Source organism: Aulostomus chinensis, chromosome 14 (genome assembly GCF_037954235.1).
Source record: "Aulostomus chinensis isolate RoL2024-O1b breed Wild chromosome 14, RoL_Achi_v1.0, whole genome shotgun sequence".
Lineage (NCBI taxonomy): Eukaryota > Metazoa > Chordata > Actinopteri > Syngnathiformes > Aulostomidae > Aulostomus > Aulostomus chinensis.
In genome coordinates, this window is record NC_141333.1 from 7,931,029 (window position 1) to 7,953,357 (window position 22,329).

A 22,329-nucleotide genomic window follows, 5' to 3' on the forward strand; every position below is an offset into this window, starting at 1 on the left:
TAAAAGGCTGTTTTCATGTGATATATCAGTGGTTTGAAACCAAAATCAGAATCTCAAATGTCACTCTTATATATCTTGCCCCTTGGCTCGGGTTTAGACAAAGCAAGTTTCACGGCGTTGATCAGTTTCAGCATCTTGGCTCAAAGTTTTTTTTTGGTCACAATGGGATCAAATTCTGGGCACCAGTAACTGACCAGTTCCTGTAAATCTACCCGGCCCACACCCCGTGGACAGACTTATAGACGACAGAGTGGTGCAGGAATGAGTCTTTGAAGGTTTTACGTGTCTTTTGCTGAGCACATCAACTCACTTCAACTGAAAAACTTCTGCTCAGGGAGACGCTAATAGCCAAACTTTGAGATTCAAATCCAGATGTTGTTATTAATGGCTGCACATTTGACTGAAGAAATGTGAGATGTCTGATGTATCGTATGTTTTATTTGGACAACCATAGAGTTTGTGATCTTATGTTGACATCTTTGAGTTTAATTCAGTACAACGTTTGTGGAATGTCCTCTTGAGAGGAATTCAAATGAAAAGTTCTTTTAGTTTGCTCAGATGTGAATTTTGTAATCTGTCAACGGACACAGAAGATGCCGATGAGCGCTAAGTAGCTTCAACTTAACATTTTACAGAAATGACTCCCATTGGCAGGCTGTCGATACGACCGCCCTGGAGAGTCCATTTGAAAGATGAACCTCCTCAACCATCCCAGGATTTTCTGACTGGGCATTAACCTAAAACTCGTTGCAGCCACAACAATTTGATCGCGCTACCAATCACCAACTTCAATCTCGAGTAAATCTGCGTCCAATCTGTTGCTCCCTGATTGTGGCCTCCTCTCTCCCACCCAGACGTTGCCTAAAGGTCGACTAAGGTGCTTAGGATGACAGAAAATTAACCTAATCTGCTCTGTGAAGACGACTCAAATGCTCTAACAGGATTACGCTGAGGCCACTCCCCCTGCCATCTTTCCTCTCTAAACACCTTAATGCTGTAATCTACCGCTCACAAGATGACGAGCTCAGTGACCTCATTAGCTCATCTGCTCCGCGGGCTTCTGCTGCTTTGGATACTGATCTCGTGTTTCCTTCAGCTTGAACCCTATAAGACCCAGACTGTAACGTCCCTACAACCGGCCTTTTGTTACATCTGACATCTCAGGACAGACTTTTAGGGTTGATTTCAGGACAATAAAGGAACACTGTTTATGTTTTATGTATAATGTACATTAATGGATTACACGAGAATTTAAATTAATCCTCTATATATTTATATCTGTAAGATTTTCACTCTAATTTACTTCTTTTGTGTTGAGCTCCAAATACATGATCTGATGGGAGATATCCTGCTTGTTCATTAAATGTTTTCAGGACCAAATGCCATGCTAATATAGTTTTAGTGTTAATTACTTTCCAATGTTCAATGTAGCTTCTTTTGCATAGCATTATAATTTCACTTTGATTGGAGAGTTGTTGTTCACCTAGTGAACTCCTTTCCAGGCTCAAGCTCTTGAATTTGCGAGGCTTTCAAAGGGAAACGTGATGAAGTAAATGTGATTGAATTCTTTTAAATCAGTGGTGCATCTGACAAATCTTGCTCTACATGCATTTCTTTGTTGTTGTTGTTTTTTTTCTTCTGTGTCTATGTGTTGAAATGGATTAAAAAAAGAATTCTTCATTTTTGGGCCACTGGGTGCAAATATAATTTGGAGCCATTTCTCAAAAACACATCCTCATTATACATATGGGTTAGGGTTAGCTAACCCTAACCCATATATATTTATATTTATATTTATTTATTTATTTTTGTGGTTTTAGACTGTTCTGTGTGAGAGCAAAGATGTGATGCTGCTTCTTTCTCAGCGTATCAGTGTATGATTCCAGAGTAAATATGATGTGTTCCCTAATAGAGAATAGAGATTCACCGTAATCCAGATTTAATAGGCAGTGATAGTGAGTGGCTAGGTTTCACCCCTGATCTGGAGGGGGTGAGTTGCTCTGTGTGCTGTCATTATCTGAGTGAGTGAAAGCTCAAAGCAGATGTGATAGACCGTTTGATTGAGGTCAAATCTCTTCGCGGCCCTCCGTGCCAACAGCACCCTGACGTCCCTCTGACCTCTCCGCCAGCCGACTGGTGTCAGAGAGCTCGGGAGCGAGGTGTCGGGTCAGTGTGGCGGCATCCCAGAGCACAGGGCAGGGACGGGCGGGGGGGACAAGATTGGATATCGAGATGTGACAGGTGAGCTAATGGCTTTAAGAATGAAAAGGGATGATGACGGCTGTGAAGTCTTTACAGCGCTCACAGAGAAACGACTTATTAAAATGAGGAACGGATGCAAAGAGTAAATGAATTGACCTAAAACCCCTGGGTCACTGCCCCCCACCAACTCTCTGCCCAACCGTGTGTGTGTGTGTGTGTGTGTGTGTGTGTGTGTGTGTGGTTCATTGAATTGAATTTACCCCCACACAGACTGACAGCCTGTGTCGTTGTCTAATAATGGTTTGAGTATTTTTCCCAGGAGCTGATCCCCCCCACCCCCACCCCCACCTCTTGAGTTTGCTACGCCAAGGACTAGCAGTTATATGTGGAGTGGAAATGTGTCCTTTAAATGTTGATAAACTGTTACAGTCACGACGCCCCCCCCCCAAAAAAAATCAATTCTCATGCACTTTATTTATTTTCTTATCTCTCTTCTTCTTTAATGCACTTTACAGGAAAACTGTATATCAAAGCATGATATTTGTACACACAAACTTTATCATGAGTAAGATTGCACCTTGTATTTCGGCTCAAGGTTAAAGACAGGTGTCATAAATTCGACACAGAAAATGTAAAATGTGCTCAAGAATACAGTAACAGTAAAGAGCCTGCAGCGAGTTCAAGTACTTGAATGCAACTGTACTACTTTACTGCTTCTCCACTGCATTTCAGAGCAAAATATTATTATTTTTTTATCCAATAATCTTACATAATTGCTGGTTGTATATGTGCATGATAACAAGGAGCATGTAAAATATGATCCACTGTTGGAGATCAACTTGTATATGATCAAAATTAACTCAGGTCAGCTGCATCGGACAGGCATTTATGCGTGAAAGCGAGAGACAACGAACCACTAATATAACAGTATCCTTAACGGGGCTTCTCCTTTGTTATAGACCTCAGTTATAACAATATGGATGTATATTGTCGTAAAAGACAAATATCTTTTCCTTTCCATGGGACATGAGCACTCGATGTAGCCACTCTGATACCAGAGTCACCCAGAGGTTACAACCATCGTGTAATCTGAAAACCCTTTGAAGAATTGAAAAGCCTGACATAGATCTCAGAGAGCGAGAACACAAAATAGAACAATAATTGTATCATCTGCTCTAATGGCAGCTATTACAACAAAAGCGATGGTGACCTGGAGGTATGGGGGAAGCGAGGAGGATGGGCCCTCTACGCTGACCTCTGCCCGGGAAAGGGCAAGCTCAGGCAAGAGTCAGGGCGTCAGGGACTCGCCACCTCGTCTGGCACTCTGAACCCTCCATTCACAAGCTAACACAACAGCCAGGCATCACTGTGACCCTGTGGGTGTGACACTCAACCTTTGCCTTAACCTCCTGACCGCCGGTCACAGCTGCAGCTGACCGGTTTTGGTGGGTCAGGGCACAGGGTCGGCTGGAGGGGTTGGGGGTGTGGTAGAGGTGATTGAACGATGAGTTAGGAGAGAGGATGAAAGAGGAGGACATGAAAGTTGAGAAAATGAGGTCAGAATGAGTCAAATAATTGCTAAAATTACCATAGTATTCTTTCTTCATTTACCACTACTGCTATGTGGAATAGTTAGGGTGTATTTCTCAGATATCCACTAGTGGGTGCAACCAGTGCTACAGTACAACATCACTTGCTCTTGGACCAAATGTCTGATTGCATGCTGGTAACATCTTCTAAATAGCGTAGGTTTTGTAGTGGCAAAGCTCTTTTATTGATGAAGTTCCTGCATTAGCATCCACACAAGTGTCAGTTTCTAAAGCTGATAGTTTGGTTGCCATGATACCAGAAGTCTATTGTAGCTTCTGGGGCTGACCAGCTAACCGCTTCACTCCAAGCAGTTTGCAGGTGAACAACTGAAGCTTCACCTGAGTCTTAAAGAGGTTTGGCATTCATATTTCAACAGTACGCGTTAAGTGCACACATGCAGGCCAGTGTAGGGTGGTGGTGCCAGTTGCGGTCCAGCATAAATAGAGACACCATCATCTTCTCTGAATTTAGGGACTGAACTAAAGAATCAGCTTTGGTCACATTCCTCACCAGTAGTGTGCAGTGGGAACATTATTTACAACAGGAACATGTTGTACTAAGAAAGGCTGGAACTAGCACTTGCAATTAGCAGCTGAGAACAAATACACTAAAGAACAGGTCGTTTTTTTCTTTGTTATTTTACAATGATGGCCTCCTGTTGACCATTACAGGTACTGCAGGTTTAAAACGCTGTACTGCTTCACCCCAGACAGGGACAGTCTGTACAATTCTTGTATACAGTTTATGGTAAGCATGGATCAACCACCATGCTAACTGGGCCAGATCAGGAGGGTCTGTGACCTCTGGGGGCCTCTTACAATCTCCTGGGCTGTGTGAAGGTCATTGAGCAAGCCATTTAGCGGCAGCCAGTAATGCTATAAGGGGTATCTGTTGCTGGGTGGGAAGTGATGGTCACTCTCTGTCCTGTCAGGATTAAAAATGAACTTGGACACTGTATGTGGGATTAACCTACAAGTGTTTGCAGGAGTAAAGCCAACCCATTTATTGTGATAGAGGCAGAAACTGACTAAAAGTATCAGGGCATTTCGATACCACCTAAATTAAGAGAAAAAACGAGGTAAATCCATCTTTTAACAGAGATGAAATGGAGCGCAAGGTGGAGAGAACTATGGATGTCCAAGGTCGATAAGTGGGCTGGCCATACATCTTGTGCACACATCAGCCATTGTCCCATCCCCCTTTTCGGAACATTGTCAAATGGCTTTATAGAGTTGGTTTGTATAGGAGAGAGGACAAGTGGGCTCTGGAGGTCACTCCTGCGATGGATCCTCACGCATTCATGACTCCAGGACAGCTGTTTCTCTTAAAAGTGTCTTGTGGTGTGTGTGAGAGTACTGTTAAACAAGTTAAGCTTTGGAATCCTGTTTAGTTTATTGGAAACTCTAAAAATCTGGCAGCCTTTTCATAGTTTTTACTGCCTGACAAACTCTATTTACCTTTCAAAAGCCAATAAATACCTGAATGGAAACTGTGGATGTCATTGATGAATGGATGGATAAATAAATTGGCGACAAATACAAGCAGGAAAAACAGATGCCTGCAATGATTAGCACTTTATCGCTATGGCGCTGTCACAAAAATACATGATACAAGAGTACGAGCAACTTGAATGCAGAAGATTTATACACTTAGTAAATAAATGGAAAGTTTCAAGGACAGACCATTTACAAAGACAACAAACAGGCAACACAGTCGCCCCAGAAAATCTGCTCTGTTTCTGCTCTCACAAAGCAGTGGAAAACAATCTCCTCTTAATGGTCATATGACCCAAATATTTCAACTGATTTCTGTCAGTTAGGCTACAGCATTAAAGCGATTCCTCAACCTAACAGTGTATTTTGCCTTTTGAGTACTCGCAAATTGAGCTCATGAAGATGTTTTTTTTCCCCTCCTGCATCACTACTTTGTGACATCATAATGCAGGAAGAGCCAGCCACAGATATTAAAGCCCGAAACTAATGATGACCGCCTGCTACTGAAAGCTCTCCAAGTGCGTGGTCGGATATCATCCACTTCTTTACTTGGCTCAGGCTTCAGTAATTCACATGCTCTTTGAGTCTAACTGCAAAAACACAGAGTTGAAGGAGTTTACTAAAAGTTATGTGAACCCAAAACCTGTTGCAGTGGTGAGCAACCACATCACAATACAGCAGGTGATGCAGTTTAAACAGACCTATTCAGATTTTTGTTTTTTTTTTGTAGTTGGTGGTTATTGGGTGTCATTAACTTCACATTACATATGTGTAGCCCGCTCTCTCTGTATTCTGGAGTCACAGAGAAAGTAAGTAAGTAGCGCACGAGTGAAAAACATCTTCATGAGTACGAGACACCGTTTTAGGAGTACTTAAAAGTCAAAATACACTAATTGCGTTAAGTATCGCTTGAACAGTTACGGAATATTATTCAGCTAGCCAGAGGGCTAACATCAGATAAGCTACACAACGACCTGCTACATGATGAAGAAGTCCAGTTTGATTTCAGAATCACCTGGGCTGATGACTTTAACCTCAGTCATCAGTGAAGGTTTACTCAGGCCAAGAAAAAGTACTTGTCTCTTCTTGCACCTCCGTTGCTGCCATGCCAAATTTTGTCAAACCTACTTTTCGGAGGTGGATATTCAGAGTCTGAGTGTAACTTTCCCACCTTCCAGAGGCTCATCAATGCCCTCTTGGATGTGTTTGGTCACAGAACAGTCTCTTCTCTCCTCCATTCCAGGGCGTCCCCTGCAGCCTTTGGTGCTCCACTCTGGCTGTGCTGACTCTCCATCATGGCAGCCACTTTCTGCTCCAGCCTCCACACCTGCTCCCGGTACTTCCTGCGAATGTGCCGGTACGAGCTCAAGGCCTTACTGGAATAGAAGCACATCAATTACGAAGGTTAATTATCCTCCGTAGTTCCTGCTGGGGGTGCAGACGGATGGTAATGAACTGATACATCTGCTCAGTATCTACCTGTGAGCTTGTGAGAGCCGAGCAATCTGCTCTTCATTGTCCCTCCTGTTGGGGGCGCTGTCTGAGAGAGCTGTGTTCATTGAGTCATGGACTAAAGCCAGTCTCTTCTTCAGAGCTTGTTCCCTGTACACAGAGAACAGTAAGATTAAAGGTAACAAACAGGGGAACATTAAGCCTAGTCACTTGTTCATACGGCTATGATAGCCGTCTTCTGTTCATAGCTCAATGTCAGAGGAGAAAAGGATGTTCTCCGTAGCAACAGAGGAAAGAATGTGTAACGTCTAAAGAGTGCATTTCTATTGTCGTTGTTCCTAAGCAACAGATCAAAACCAATGAAGAGGTAAGTTGTAATTCAGTTCATTCAGAGGCGGGGTTCACCCTGGACAGGTCACCAGTCCATCGCAGGGCCAACTCATAGAGACAGACAACCATTCACACTCACAGTCACACCTACAGTCAATTTAGAGTATCAGTCAGCCTCGTCCCCTCTTGATGTCTTTGGACTGTGGGAGGAAGCTGGAGTACCAGAGAGAACCCACACAGGAACAGGGAGAACATGGAGACTCCACACAGAAAGATCCTGTGCTGGAGCCGGGGCTCAAACCCGGAACCTTCTTGCTGTGAGGCAACAGTGCTGACCACTGCACCACCGTGCCGCCGTTTATGTTTTCATATTCTCTAATGACATTTCTCTGTGCGCTTTAAAAATTAGATTTTAAGAAGCAGGCCTACCTTCTGATTTGTGACCTCACTAATATGTCATTGTCACATAAAGTGATAGTTACTTACTTTTGAACTTTCTGATGATTTGCTTTTAGTGGCGGATTCTACACCAACAGCTTTCTTTGATAGGCAACACTCCATTTAAACTTTTTTCCCAGCCAAAAAAATGAAAAACACATGTTCCAGATTGAAAAAGGTCGGGTTAATGAAGAATAACCTGTTGACTGATTTGAAACGTAATTATTAGCTGATGATTAAAGACTATATTTATTCATTTTGAATGGCCCGCAGATCTCTCCTTGCCCACTTGCCCCCAAATAACAGTATTTTTGTATGCAGATTATCTTAATCCAGTCAAATATGATGAAACGTGACACATTTCCCTGTAGAGAAAGACAGCGTCTCACCGTTGAAGGATGACCTGCAGTTCTTTCATGATGGGCTTGCTGCGCAGACCAGCCACATCTCCGTCACCACACAGTTTGGCTGCATCCTCACAGTGCCTCTGAAACACACCATTCAGATCACATGATTTTTGAAGCATTGTGTTTACTTCAGAACATCATATGCATTCCCAAGCCCAGCAGATAGCAGCATTTCTCTGCCTTTCCAGCTTGAAACACCCAAAAGCACCCCCCCCCCACACACACACACACACACATACACACAGATAATATTATTTGGATCAAATTTATGAAATACATTAAATAAGCGACAAATAAATGTTTCTGAACAAGTGAGACATCAGGGATGTTCCGTAATATTGAAGAAAAGAATCCGCGAGGTTGCAAACATCTCGAGTCCCTCCATGTTGCCTTGGGTGAAGAAGCCTACCACTCCATGTATTTTAAGCCACAGTCTGTGGGTTCTTTGTCCTCTAACAATGACAGAGGCGTGAGGTGCAGTGCAGATCTGTGCTGCGGCGTCAGGACAGCCCAGCAGAAGACCTTGTGGAACCAAAATATCCCTCATGGCCTGGTGGGATTCTGCTTTGGTAGATGTGTGATTTCCCATGTGGAATATCCAGATTTGAATTAGGGTCTGTCACAATAGACTTACGTCCTGCTCCCTCTTGCTCATTTCACCTTGACTTTGTATTAGTTGAAAATGTTAGTCTGCTGCTGTTGGGGTCCATCCTACCTGTTGTTGAGACGTATGATCCTCCAGCGGTCGGAGGCTTTCAGGACCAAACACTCCAGCTGCTTCCTGGGCCTTCTGGGCCATTAAGCTCCACTCCAAACACCGCAGCTCTTTCTCCTTGAGACGAATGAGAGCTCGCAAATCTGACATCTCCTCCTGTTCAAAACCAGTTAACCCCAGGATATGACCGGTGACAGATATTCAGAAGGAGAGGCAAAAACAAAACACCTAAGAACATTTCAAATCCACTTGCAGGTTTTTTTCACAGCTGTTAAAGGACATCGGATGTTGAAATGGCCTCTGCACTGCATTTACACGTCCGTCGCACAACAGCACTTGGCATTTGACGACATCATTTGGATTCGCAAGAGCAAAGAAGGTTTAAATGCTCCAAAGAGATGCTTCATAATAATTCTTATGTTAATGTTGTATGAGTAAAGCCATGATGTAATGACTGAATTTTAGTATATCAAGTACAAGGCAAAAATATCACAGTACAACTGTGTCTCCAAAGGAGTTGTTGTTGATGGAATATTTTAGGAAATATTCATCCTCTCAAGATGGATACCAGTCGGATTGATGTGAGGCTTAAACGCAAGGGCAGATCATTTAGCTAAGCACAAAGACTGAAACCATCTGAGTTAATGTTTTATTTTGATACCGTTGGAAGTATTTGTGTGTCTCTGATTGTTCTTTATAAAGTATTTATGGCAAATTTAAACAACGCTTTAATTCCTGGTGTCTCAGCCTGTTTGTAATCCTTCTCATTTGTTGCTGTAGTTTTGATGCTGCCCTCTGTTTAAATACAGCAGTCTAGGTTTTGGTTACACAGACGAAGGTGTCAGACTCAGACGTACAACCCTCACCCTCACAGAAATGAGCTCGTAGAACACTGACGCTTTCTCTTTCTTGCTGTCAGCAGGTTTCACATTATCCTTGGTGAGGTGTCCTCCTCTCATCCCAGACGCGGGACAAGCATCTGGGTTCATTTTGCCCTCTCCTCCAGTGCCTGGCTTAGGGAGCCAAATGGCCGCCCGTTCCCTCTTCAGCCGCTCTATTTGCTGACGGAGAGCGACTCCTCGCTCTGACAGTTGAGGAGTCCTGAAGGGAGAGAAGTCCTGAGTGATCTAATAAATCATCATATCTTATGGAGCCTGGATTTGCAATAACGAGAGTAACAACTTTTTTATATTTTAATTTTAATATTTTGTGGCCCCAAAATATAAGTTGTTACCATAGTTGGATTTATTTGTGGTCAAGAAATACAATTTGTTCTCAGGAATTGGGACGATGAGATTTTATTTGTCCAAAACTGATTCATTCTAAGCCATAAAATGTAACATTGTATAGATTTTTTTTAATTGTTATTATTATTTTCAAGTACAGTAGATAAATCAATGAGTGTTTCCCTTCCATCCATGATTGGTTGACTTCTAATTTCAAGATGAGGTGACAAAGTGTCATAAGCACCACACAGAGGAACAGTGATGGGCACTCCATGCTCACGTCTACTGACCTGCTGGTGCAGAGTCCTGGTGGGATGGTGGATGTGTCTCAGAGGAGCTGATCAGGTTTCCCACCCTTCTCGCTCTAATGAACTCCTGCTCACCTCAGCTGAGGCCCTATTGATGGTTGTGTCTTTCTGGTATTTCACTTAAGTTTCATTGTTATGGATTCATCCCTTTAATGTATTGACCTTAAATTGTGGGACTGGACGACACAAGCTTTTATTCTTTCTATTTGTCTGTCCGATCTATTCCTTGGACTGCTACGTTTTGCGGTCTAAGCAGCTTTGATGGTGTCTGATTTCACGAGAAATGCTTAAAAACCTCACCTCTGTCCTGGGTGACTCTGGGTGTCATTCTCTGTCACCCCTGCTGTTGAGAAGGATGTGGAAAGCTCTTCTTTTCCTAATTTCCTGAGCTGAGCCGAGGGACTGTCGGGTGGCTGCTTGCCATCTTCTACCTCTGATGACAAGAAAGACCTGTGAGCCTGGAGTTGATGTGTGTGTGTGTGTGTGTGTGTGTGTGTGTGTGTGTGTGTGTGTGTGTGTGTGTGTGTGTGTGTGTGTGTGTGTGTGTGTAACTCAAACACCTGCTGCGTTTGCCTGCAGACGAATGCTTTGCTGCCTCTCGGCCTCATAAAGTGACAGTAGCTCACTGTAGGCATCCTCACACTCCTCACTGTAAATCAAGGAGAACCTCAATTAATATTCCAGAGCCCATTAGTTTACAGACAGGTTTCGCGTGATATGCATGTAATTTGTGCACCAGTATCTGAGAGCCAGCTGCAGGGCAGAGCAGTCCGCCTCGAGCCTTTTCAGGTTGACGCTGATCTGCTCGGTCTCTCCCCTCCTTCGTTCCAGAGCTGCAGTCAGACGTTCGTTCTTGGCCTTCAGCCTCTCGATGTACCTGGATCACCAGAGGGAGGATGAAAGAGCACGTTTGTCTTATAATAATTTTTCATAATACAGTTGATGTGGAAGAAGAACAATTCAATTTAATTAAGGCACAGTTCCCAGATGAAGTAAAATATTGTGGGTTGTATGTCTGTGCGTCTGTACAGCCGTACGTATGTCCCCTTCACTGCAATATCTCAGGAACCCGCTTGAGATTCCTTCCTAAAATTTTGCACAAACATGCAAGATAAACTGAAAATATTTTAGTGATCAAAGATCAAGGTCAATATGAAATGCAGACATCGCAGCAGCAAACAACTGCATCGCACACTTTCTAATAATATTATTATTTTCATCGATATAAATAAGTTCTAAATAACTATAAACTATATATAATAAAATATATAAATTTATATTTGGAATTTACTGTACAAGCATGTTATTATCCAGTGCCAAAAAGCCATGATTTGGGCCTAATAATTTACTATTTATATTTAAATTCTTATATTTTTGCTTCACAAGGAACTGCTAAGCCTGCACTCACATAAAATTGTTCTGTTTATGGCGCTACATGCACGCAGGGAACAAGTGAAATACCTTTCAGTAAAACAACAAATCTTGATCTGCATAGTTCACCATCCAGTTTACAGACTCTGGAGTATTTCTTGTTTCAGTGGCTCTGATATTTACGGAATAAGTTGGAATGATATACCGTATCAGGATGTTTATACCTTTTTATTAATTAATTAAAATGTCGAACCTGTGCAGCTGGTCTGTCTCAGTCTCAGTGCTGCTGGGACTAGGACAGGGACTGCCTGAGTTCACTGAACTCAGCGGCGAGCTGTCTCCCCCCACAGAGGAAGGTGCTCCTGCTCTGGCTGTTCTTCTTAGGAGTAAAGGAGAACCTGGAAAGGAAGGAGAGGTCCAGTCTGGGCTGAGAGGTCCACTGGTGCCTGAGGGCCTGTAGGAGGGAGGGCAACTGCCGGACCTCCAGGCCCTGTGTTGACCAACCAGCTGAAACACATGAGAGGAGATTTTACATTGATTCTCAACTGAATAAACATTGGTCTTCTAATCATGAATATTGTGGCCTGCGGTTTTCCAGACAACCTTGTTCTTCTCGTCCTCCTCCTGGCTGGTAGTGCTCTGTGGTCTCTCCAGCTCCCCCTGGTGACACTGTAAGGGGCTTCTAGGTGTGGTGCTAAGCTTTTCCTGGTCCAGGATCTCCCGGTACTCTTCCTTCAGTAAGCTTGATTGGCAAGAAATCCCAAACTCTTTTTCCATCTCTTCCAAAATCTGCAACAAGGGTCCCAAATATGATGCAGAACAGTTTTGCATTATGTTTTGAATACTGACAGTTATACATGATCACTTTGACAAGAAGACAATTCATGATATCCAGAGAGCAGCTGTTTCTGTTCTGATAGAAATGAGGAAGATGTATTGTGTTGGTTCCTGTTTTACCACCTGGGCAGCTTTCACCCAGCTGTCCTGGGCTGCTCTCAGATGCTCTCTCTGCTTATTTTGATCCAAGGAGGTGATGGGGGCAGCCCAGGTCCTCCTGCAACTGATGGAGTCCTCAACTGCTGTTAAAGCCTCCTGGAGTTTGGTCCAGACAACCCCACTGCCCCCTAGAGGAATGCAAGTAAAGGTGCAAGTATGACTTTCAGTGAACAAATTAGTTTTCTACCAGATTTCAGATGAAGAAATATGGACATGGTGATAAGTATAACAGTGAGCTTTTATCATTCTCAGCTGAACATCATTCTTGCTTTGTCTGCATTTCTTGACACACAAGTGATTCTTGTCTGGCTGCTGGAAAGGATCTCTGACTGATTCTTTGAGAGGCCGCTGAGGGATGTTGGTGCGAACCTCGGTCTGTCATCGAAGGTTTAGATGTGACATCAGAGGCCATGTTCTTGTCTGGGCTGCTTCTCACCAGCCTGTGTGACAGCAAGTCTGGAAACAAAGGACTGGCTGGTCCTGAGGCTCTCAAGTCCCCTGGTTCACTGTGAAAGAACAGAGTGAGACCAAATAAATATGTTCTCACGAAATGAAGTCAAACAACCCGCAAAGTTAAGGATCTTGTTTGTATTACGTCAAACTTGGCTATATCACCTCGGTGCCTTCAGGGACCCCATTTTTTTATTCACTTCAGCGATGATGCTGAGCAGCGTTCCCACTTCAGCCTCACACTGGGCCAGTTCTGCTGGTGAAGGATCACCCTCAGGGTAAAGGGTCAAATGTTCAGTATGGGTCATCACCTCTGAGTCACAACCCGATCCTGCAGTATCCAGACTATCACATCTCAGCAGGCTGGAACCCTGCAGAGACAGAATGTGGTATGAAATGATGATGAGGTCTGCCTTATTTTAGTTTTTTAGTTTTTATTTTAATATTAAGGAAAACATCTTCTATTTTTCTTGTTGTGTACACACACATCTGCCATATTATTAGGTAAATAGCAGTAGTGAATGCAACAACATGGAATTATGCCTCCCCTCGATGAAGATTAGAATTAAGTTTGGGAATCACAAATGAACAGTCATGGTAAAATATACTATCAAAGTACTTGTCCAAAATACGCAGCAAAAATCAATACACAATATAATAATAAATTTATGATATGATAATATATTGCAACAAAATCTAGTTTACAAACAAGAATTATATGTTTATTTACTTTAATATGGTCTTATCTGGTATCAAACAAGATACAGGAAAGAGCATCATTGTAGCTTAGTGGCTGTTTAACACACGCATACACACACACATATACACACACTCAAAATGCCGATGGAGAAATCAGTTTATAACAACAGATGCTCTTGTAGAAATATTGTTATCACACATGTTGCAATATATTGGGATATTAATATTTTTTCCCCACCTAAGATTATAATGTCCTTTTTTCGGTTGAATGCAGTTGTCAAATATTGGAATCCACATATTTTCTATTTTGGTTTGTCTAATTATAGCAGAACCTCACTATGTAGCCTGGTTTGTGTACCACGATGTTGCAAAAGACCGTGCAGTCTGTGAATAATCCTCCTCCGCTGAAGAGCGACTCATAATTGAACCGATCAAAAATATTCCCTGGATATTTTATCTACCCATGGAATCTCTGGCATTCTTGAAGCAGACGTGCCGTACTGTTTGGCGTCTATTGTTATGTGAAGCGGAAAAGGAGGAAACTAAAACATCCTGCAATCCAACTTCCTGCTTTGGAAATATTTGTGGATCAAACCACATTTTGTTGTGCTAAAAGAATGTCAACTAAATGTTTAAAAATCAAACAATAAAATGCCTTCTTTTTTTCTTTTTTTCTTTTTTAGGAGCTCTACACTTTTAATCACATGACTTTTAAAATGGATTGTGCAGCCAGTAGTTGCTGACATACTTCAAATTCCTTATTCCTAACACATCCCGCCAGCTAACCATCGACACCTATTCTGGGTTACAGAGACACTTTGAAACCCTTCAAAAAGTCTTCAAACAAACACACATTGATAGACTAGTGGGAAATATCCTGTTTTTACATCAACCAGATGACGTGAACATGGTGAGGATGTGAAAACTTATTTTGGAAAACATTTTGATAACCCTCCCCTCTGCACTCTATTAATTTGCAATGGTCAAACCAGTATGAGGTCAACACATGACGGTTTTGTCATGCATAGGTTGGGATAATACACCACTTCTCAGTTAGTAATTTCACAATGTGGCAGATTTTGGCAGCATTTCATTCCCACAGACTTCCTCACAATTTTTTAAAATCCCGATCCATGTCATGACACAGCCAGACTATGATGTCAGGCATTTTCAAAACAAACACTGAATTGCGACTTACCTCCATAGTTCTTCTATGGTTGTAGAAGTGTAGCCCTTCAATTCCAACAACACATCGGAGAAAATTAAACGGTTTCTTTACACTTCCTATTGTAAGTAATTCTATTCTCCAAAAAACAAGCTGCTTCTGCTCCTGCACTCAACTCTCTGCATGTCTGCCAAACACTATGTGATGAATGAAGTAAGTGGAAAGTCCTCCCCACCCATTCTTCGTCATTCTGAGGCCTTTCCTGTTTTGTCGGCCATCAACTTCCAAGCTTTTTTAATAACAGAATGTGTGGATGAACACAAACTATTGGTGCAAATTAACCATGGATAAAAAAAAGTGTTGTGATATCATAAAATATACATTCTGATTATATAATTAGAAATAAGTTAGACTCTATTTGGGCCATTTATTTTAACTTAAGACATGTAAAAGGTTATGTTTGTAATATTAAGTATCTGTAGTAAATATTTGCTACCTGAGGAGAAATAATAATTCCCCTGTAAATCACTGCTCCAGTAAACCATAATTATCTCTCCAGTTTTATATTAACTGATAGTACATCTGCTACTGAACCTGCTATTAGTCTCCATGTGATTAAAAAATTAAGAAAAACAGGCAAGAAAAAAACAGTACTTTGGCCATCAACTTCATTACCCATAATGCCTTGACACCGTGTCGATTTGATCATTTCCGGTAAGGAAGTTCAAAACAAACGCTAGCTCGTCGATGAATTATTCGGCGACTTTCAATGAGTTTTACGATACCTCAGTCATAGAAGTAACGTCATCGCAACCATAAATCACGTAAGTCTGAAGATTTATTTAAATGTGAAGGTTTTTTTTTTTAAACTGATCAGGTCTTTGTTTTGACGTAATTTCTGTCAGGGCTGGCTAATGCTAACAGCGCCGACTGCTAACTGCGCTGTCATCAAACATCAGAGGAGTGTTAGCTACCCGCACTATCAGCTGTCCAGACCTAACAGAGGAATAAAACCATTTTTAATGTATTATTCATTACGAAAAGTTAAATTCCCACAGCTTTCGTTACCCTGCTTAAACAGCACGCTGCACTTTGTGTTCATTCACTGAACAAGATTTTAACGCCACATTTTCATTTTTGTTTCCACAAGGTTTTTGTCCCATAGGCTCGAAGTTCACTCTACATGTCGCTAACTTTTTATTATTTTAGTTTTTGTGAACATTTTTTCTTCCAAGCTAATTAATCCGTTGCAAAGGTGAGTGTCAGATTTAAAGGCATGATCGCTACATTGATGTTCCTCATAATGTGGTCAATGAAAGGTCACTGAATAGATTCCTGATTTGTCACAAAACAATGATACAGATTACAAAACAGGGAGAGGGTTGTTGGAATATTACGATGTGGGATGGAAATTGTTTCCAAAGGAGTGGGAAGGTTTGTTTTTTAACAATCAACCACCAAATGGACATCAGTTCAGGATCAGATCATTTCCTCATCTATTTTCTTTCTTATAACTCCTGAGTGTCGTATTCATAAGTTTGCTCTGTTACGTTTCAGACAGAATCACACCTTCATATATGCAGTCATAGTAGAAGGTGACATTGGTGGTGCCGTTGGAGGATCAAAAGTTTTCAGTATATTTTAGTGACAAGGCGACGAAATATACTGGGATTTTTAGAAGGGGTGATGAATTCTTTCTGCGTGGCTGAACTATCTATCCATCTGTCTAAAACAATCATGTCCGTTTCCTCAGCACCTTATATATCATGGAGACGCCAGAGCCTGGACCCGCTGATGGAGAGGAGCGTCTGGTGGAGCTGCGACCACGAACTCGCTCCAACCCTGAAGGTGCTGAGGATCGTCGCAGCAGCACGGGGAGCCTCGGCAGCAACAGTAACATATCTCAGCCTGCTGTGGGCAGTCGTGTCGAGGGGGAGGGCGAAGCCTCGACCAGCGATAGTCCTCCGAGCTCCACCACTACGACCATCTCTACAGCTGCAGCTCAGACTGTCGCGCCGGCTGCTGCATCAGCGGCGGGAGCTGCAGCCGGTGCTTCGATGCCACTTCCTACTCCTGCTGTTGCTGTCAAAGAGAGGCCGAAGCCCACCCAACAGCAGCCTGCGCTGACAACCTCTGTCCCTACACCAGCAGAGTACCAGCTCCGAGTTCCCCGCGTCAACTGTCCAGAGAAAGTGGTGGGTGTTCTTCCTATTACCGCTCCTGACATGTTCCATGTCAAAATCATCACTTGTTTTCACTCTGGTTTCTCTCTGAATAGATTATCTGTTTAGACCTTTCTGAGGAGATGTCTCTACCAAAGTTGGAGTCTTTTAATGGGTAAGAGTTTTTAGTGAACCTTCAATCCCTGTTAAAGTGACATTTGTTGTCACCGCCTCAACGTGTTTGTCTGTTCAGGTCTAAAACGAACGCCCTGAACATTTCCCAGAAGATGATTGAGATGTTTGTCAGGACTAAACACAAGATTGACAAACGGCATGAATTTGCTCTGGTGGTAGTCAATGACGACGCTCTGTGGGTGAGTCAAGGAGCCTTTTACGTCTCCTCCTGATGTACTTTGGCTGTGTGACATGTGTGTACAACATGTTTTCTCCTTCATCTCGTGTATGTCTCAGCTGTCAGGGTTCACGTCTGACCCTAGGGAGCTGTGCAGCTGCCTCTATGACCTGGAGACCAATGTGTGCGAGACATTCAGTATCCTTCTGTCCAGAACTTAAAAATAGAATAAATGACCCACATCCAGTGACACTTTAGCCTTAACTGTACTCTGTAGACCTGGAAGACCTTCTTAATGTGATGTAAGTACCAAGTGACATCTGAAGAACATGAAAGTTACATGGATGTTTCAACTTCGATACGTTTTGATTTTGCAGTCGCCAGAAGATTGAGTTGCCATTGATGGAGAATATTCAGACCATCCCGCCTCCTTATGTGGTTCGGACTGTGCTCATCTACAGCCGCCATGCAGGACAGCTTCAGTTCAACCCCTCGGAGGCTGTTGGTGTAAGATTGTCCCCCTTTCTGTCCATTTATTTTCTTCTGTATTCTTGAGACAAAGGCAAACTGAAGTGAAAATGTTTCATGTGTCCCGCTACAGAAAATGCTACAGTCTCCGTATTTCTTCTTTGACGTGGTCTACCTCCACAACGGAGCGGAGGATCAAGGGGACGAGACCAGCTGGAGGGTGAGTGTACTCTTGTTACATGACAGCAGTGGGAAGCGTCCCGGCGCTGTGACGAATTTAGCACTTGAGATGATGAGACAAAAACCTACTTAAGGTCCTTTCACAATCCAGAATTTCATCCATATTAATTGACACACACACACACACACACACACTGCTGTGGTACAAGCAGTAGGGCCTGATAGATAAAGAGGTTTTGAGGCTGATGTCACGGCTGGCTGGAGGTAAGTAAATTCTGATATCAATATATCAGCTGAAACATACAGAGTTTTTTTGTTGTTGTTGGTATTTTTTTTGTCTCATGATGATCCTTTACATGTGGTTTTCAAACAACTGTGAAAAAGAAACTTAATATTCCACCATGTCATCATTGCACTGAAATAATAAACCTCACTTTTAATTTAATATTGAGTAAATCATGCAGTGGAATATGGGCTGTCAACATGCGACAGCTGTTCAGGTGTAAACCAAACGACAGGGAGAAGATGGACTTGTGCGGAAATCCCACGTTCGCTAGATTCCTGCACCCAAGAGATTTCTTTACCAGCTCAAAGCTGTCCGACTTCTGTGAGCTGATTTCAGGCCCTGCTCCGTCATTCATGCCCCTCAGCAGATGGATTCTTTTCTGTATGTTTGCTTGAAATTGTGCATCGCGAACCCAAACAGAAGAAAATTGAAAACATACCTAATTTGTTGATTCAATTTTGACTTGGACGAGTCAGATGGACTGTAGTCCCGGAGCCCTGTGGTTCAACTGTCCGGTTTGTTTTCGGTCTGCAGGACAACTACACATCTTTCTGCAACCTGGACTCAAAAGGCATGTGTTATCGATTTGAGGTGTCCCTGAGTGGCCCCGCCATCGAGCTGCACAACTGCATGGCCAAACTACTGGCTCACCCATTACAGAGACCATTCCAGAGCCATGCATCCTACAGCCTCCTGGAGGGGGAGGAGCCCCAGGACATCGAGGCTACGGTCTAGAAAGGCGCGCACTTCTCTGGGAAAAGCAAACACTTTATAGAACAGCACCAGGATCTATAAGTACAATTTATCTCTGTAAATGGAGAGGCTAGCTGACGTTAACACAATCAGTGTGTTTCAATAAGAGAATCACTGCAGAAGTGATTGTTCAAAGCTAAGGTTGAATTACCTTACTGAGACCACAACTACGGTCGAGCAGAGAGAGAGAGAGTGAGAGAGCGAGAGTGAGAGAGAGAGAGAGAGAGAGGCAAGAGACACATTGACCTTTCTCCCAAACTGTTTTCTTTACTTTCAGATCTTAGGCTGCACTTCTGTTTCTGTAAGTCTTAACGGGTGTAATCTGAAAACTGCAATACCTGACATTTATTTCCATAGCAAGTTTGTTGAAGTAACTGGAATACAATGTACTGTATCACAAAGGCTGCACTTTCTGTAATATTGCCTTTCCTTTTTATTTGGTAATTTCCACCTTTGTTGCCTGTTTAAATGTGGTTTTTTTTTTCTATGAAATTAGGAGTTGCTTTTATTCATCTGTCACCACTGTTTGTTACACAGACAATAAAAGAATGTACTTTCATCAATTTGTCCTTTCTTTTATCGATCGATCGCTGATTTAATAGAAGTCAGAACATTATTAGAAATTTGACTCCCAATATACCTGCAGATTACAGTTCATGCTGGCTTAGTTAAGACTGGCCAAGAGAACTAGTTAACAAATGCATGGTGATACATTTTATGTGTATGTGAGTATGTGTGAGGAGGTGCTCCAGAGGATGCTGAGTCCCCAATCATGAATATTTCTAAGTAAAAAAATAATACAAAAAAAGTGTATGAAACCTTTTAAATAACTCTTTTCATCCTGGTTGGACAATTTGAAACTCAGGTTTTCACTTTCTTTGCCTCACCAGGAGATGGCAGCAACTCCCTGCCTGAAAGATCTGGACGTTGAGGTCAAAGTCGGTGAAAATGAGAGTTTTCTTAGATTTAGATGCTTTGTTAACAGGCACAACCAACTAAGTTTAAGTAATGAACTTTTATGACCAAATCTATTGAAATCTAAGGACCTCATCGCTGCCAGGCTTGCTGATATTTCTTTATGTGTTGACAGGGTGATCAGTTATTGGGAATATGATTTTATCTCTTTTCCTGTGGTGTGAATATTACCTCAGTGATTTAGATAAACTTTCCTGTGTCTTGTAAATTATCTTAATTGATGTTTTTATCTTCAACCGTAAGATTTCCTGTTTTGGCTCCAAAGTTGATCCGATACCTCTCCTGACTCCCAACAGTCACTCATTTTCTGTCACTTAGCAGCGTGCCTTCATAATTTAGTTTTTTCCCGGTGAGGACAGGTTGTTAGGGAGACAATGGGGAGCAGGAAAACACGGAGCCCAGAAGACCTTTCCCCTTTCTCGCCCTTCCAGTCGACTCTGTTCCTCGCGTCATCGGAGCAGATAACAGCGTGAGGGAGGATCCAGTGTGTCTGTACTGCAGGGAGAATTTGTTATTCCCTCATCCCCGAAGAATGACAGCTCCCTATTGTTTTCATTCCTTCACTCCTCCACTGCCATGACTCCTTTCCGTGCTCACTTGGGACAGGATATGGTGGAATTTTTTTTGTTTGTTTATTTTGTTTGTTATTTTCTGCTTTTCTTGCATGGTTGACTTTGTTCATCCACGGGCCGGGGATTGTCATCAGGAACTCAGTCTGCTGTAGCTATAATTGCATATCACATCACACCGATGAGGCATCCTTAATGTCATTGCAAGGAGTCACCGTGTCATGTATTTATATGCAATTCTGAGATATTTGTACTTTCAGCGATACTTGACGCTGCTTTATACTTCAACTCCTTCACGTCTCAAGGGATATAAATGTACTTTTGCAAAACTGCAACGAGCTGACATCAGCAGATATTCAGGCCAGTTTCCAGTTAAGAACTGAAATGAGCGATTACATGGAAAAATGACCTACACGCTTAAACAACATCCTGTTGAGAGATGTAGGCTTAATGTATGCTGCATTCATTGCGTGGAATAATACCAAACCTCATGTGAATATACAGTGGAAACATAAAGTGTAAGACTGGAGATGACGTCCCCCCTGAAGACCGCGATGACTGTGACTAAGTAGTGAGGAACTGAGTTTGAAAGGATGTGGCGCTACACCGGAAACGAAAAAATGTCCAACATACAAAGCCAGTGTTTTTCCAGTGAAATCCTTTAGACGCTTCAGCCTTCATATCAGTAGTTAGTTATTCAATATAAGTTTGTTCGTGTATTTGTGTGTGTGTGTGTGTGTGTGTGTGTGTGTGTGTGTGTGTGTGTGTGTGTGTGTGTGTGTTGGGGGGGTTAAATATCTTGGATTCAGCATATTTCATAGATCGGAGTTGAAATGGACTTCAACTTAACACACACCTCACTTGAACAGAGACGAGTGTCTGCTTACAGTGAGTCCTGACCGATTTGATTTGTCACAAAACCTCATCAGGATACTTTGATTAATAGTCACTTTATATCATAGTGTATAATGATATATAGTAAACTTGGTTTTCATGAAGTTGTACACTTGCTACAAGTTGTAAAAATGTTCCTAAAACTAACACCGTTAGGTTTAGGTGTTATCAGACTGTTGTGGATATTTGACCTTTCTTTCCTTCAAATTCACAGGATGTTCATGCTTTTTAATATAATACAAGATGTGAATATCATGGAAACTTGCTTCTACTCGTATATCAACACTGGTAAATAGCGGCTATCAGGTTAATATCAGTCAGGAAAATTCTCATTGCGGTAAACCTCTACTTCCAACTAACTAGGCTGCATAAACACACAAATACTTTCAATTATATAGGATTGACTTTTGATGATTTTTGAATGAAATTCCCTGGTAGGCAGAAACCCTGATATTTTACTAGTAAGAGGTTAACATTTTCTTGATGTTTACCTACCAGACCAATAAAATCTTACGAACACATTCCTCAGAAAAAAACAGTGTACCATATAACAGTGGTTAAAATGTTTGAATAGAGCTCTTTGACTTGAAGTAGAGAAGTTTTAGAGGTGGTAAAGTTACTTCTTAAGGATTCTTAAGTCGTAAAATATGTTTGTCAGTCTCATCACCATCTAATAATTTACCGTATCAATTTTAACATTAATCACAAATGTGGCAGCTTTCCTCACTGTCAATGTCTGACCTGTCTTGAGTTACTAAATCTTCCACTAATAAGAATCTATATTTGCAACAACCACTTGGGAAAATGAGTAATCATTTGAGCAGCGGCGGCGCTGGAGGCGGTAACTG

General features: G+C 42.1%; 2 protein-coding genes across 3 annotated transcripts; one reads left to right on the forward strand and one right to left on the reverse strand.

The window, feature by feature from the left end:
• Window positions 1-2,702: 2,702 nt before the first annotated feature.
• Window positions 2,703-15,026, reverse strand: ushbp1 (Usher syndrome 1C binding protein 1). Of its 2 annotated transcripts, none has more exons than XM_086225165.1 (14): window positions 14,876-15,026; window positions 13,290-13,349; window positions 12,898-13,034; window positions 12,493-12,656; window positions 12,136-12,321; window positions 11,786-12,039; window positions 10,898-11,038; window positions 10,722-10,810; window positions 10,462-10,594; window positions 9,494-9,728; window positions 8,628-8,783; window positions 7,895-7,992; window positions 6,765-6,887; window positions 2,703-6,661 (listed from the first exon to the last, which is right to left on the reverse strand). In XM_086225165.1, exons 3-14 carry the CDS (start codon window positions 12,938-12,940, stop codon window positions 6,496-6,498), a joined length of 1,788 nt encoding a protein of 595 aa, XP_086081291.1. In that variant the 5' UTR covers window positions 12,941-13,034; window positions 13,290-13,349; window positions 14,876-15,026; the 3' UTR covers window positions 2,703-6,495. The 2 variants fall into 2 exon arrangements, with proteins under 2 accessions (XP_086081291.1, XP_086081289.1); XM_086225163.1 differs by having other exon boundaries at window positions 13,144-13,349.
• A 518-nt stretch (window positions 15,027-15,544) lies between these two features.
• babam1 (BRISC and BRCA1 A complex member 1) lies at window positions 15,545-19,602 on the forward strand. Its single transcript, XM_086223997.1, has 9 exons — window positions 15,545-15,666; window positions 16,596-17,037; window positions 17,121-17,179; window positions 17,258-17,378; window positions 17,476-17,554; window positions 17,634-17,658; window positions 17,734-17,863; window positions 17,958-18,044; window positions 18,825-19,602. The coding sequence occupies exons 2-9, from the start codon at window positions 16,609-16,611 to the stop codon at window positions 19,023-19,025; spliced, it is 1,131 nt and encodes a 376-aa protein (XP_086080123.1). The 5' UTR covers window positions 15,545-15,666; window positions 16,596-16,608; the 3' UTR covers window positions 19,026-19,602.
• The last annotated feature ends 2,727 nt before the right edge of the window (window positions 19,603-22,329 follow it).

Coding starts and splice junctions, on each gene's coding strand:
- ushbp1 (XM_086225163.1), bottom strand. Junction 12,322..12,492: donor GCTGGGTGAAAGCTGCCCAG/GTGGTAAAACAG, acceptor CCCTTGTTGCAG/ATTTTGGAAGAGATGGAAAA. Junction 8,784..9,493: donor ACGAGCTCATTTCTGTGAGG/GTGAGGGTTGTA, acceptor GGTTTTGAACAG/GAGGAGATGTCAGATTTGCG.
- babam1 (XM_086223997.1), top strand. CDS start 16,609: ATGGAGACGCCAGAGCCTGGACCCGCTGATGGAGAGGAGCGTCTGGTG. Junction 17,659..17,733: donor GAAGACCTTCTTAATGTGAT/GTAAGTACCAAG, acceptor TTGATTTTGCAG/TCGCCAGAAGATTGAGTTGC. Junction 17,864..17,957: donor ACCCCTCGGAGGCTGTTGGT/GTAAGATTGTCC, acceptor GTCCCGCTACAG/AAAATGCTACAGTCTCCGTA.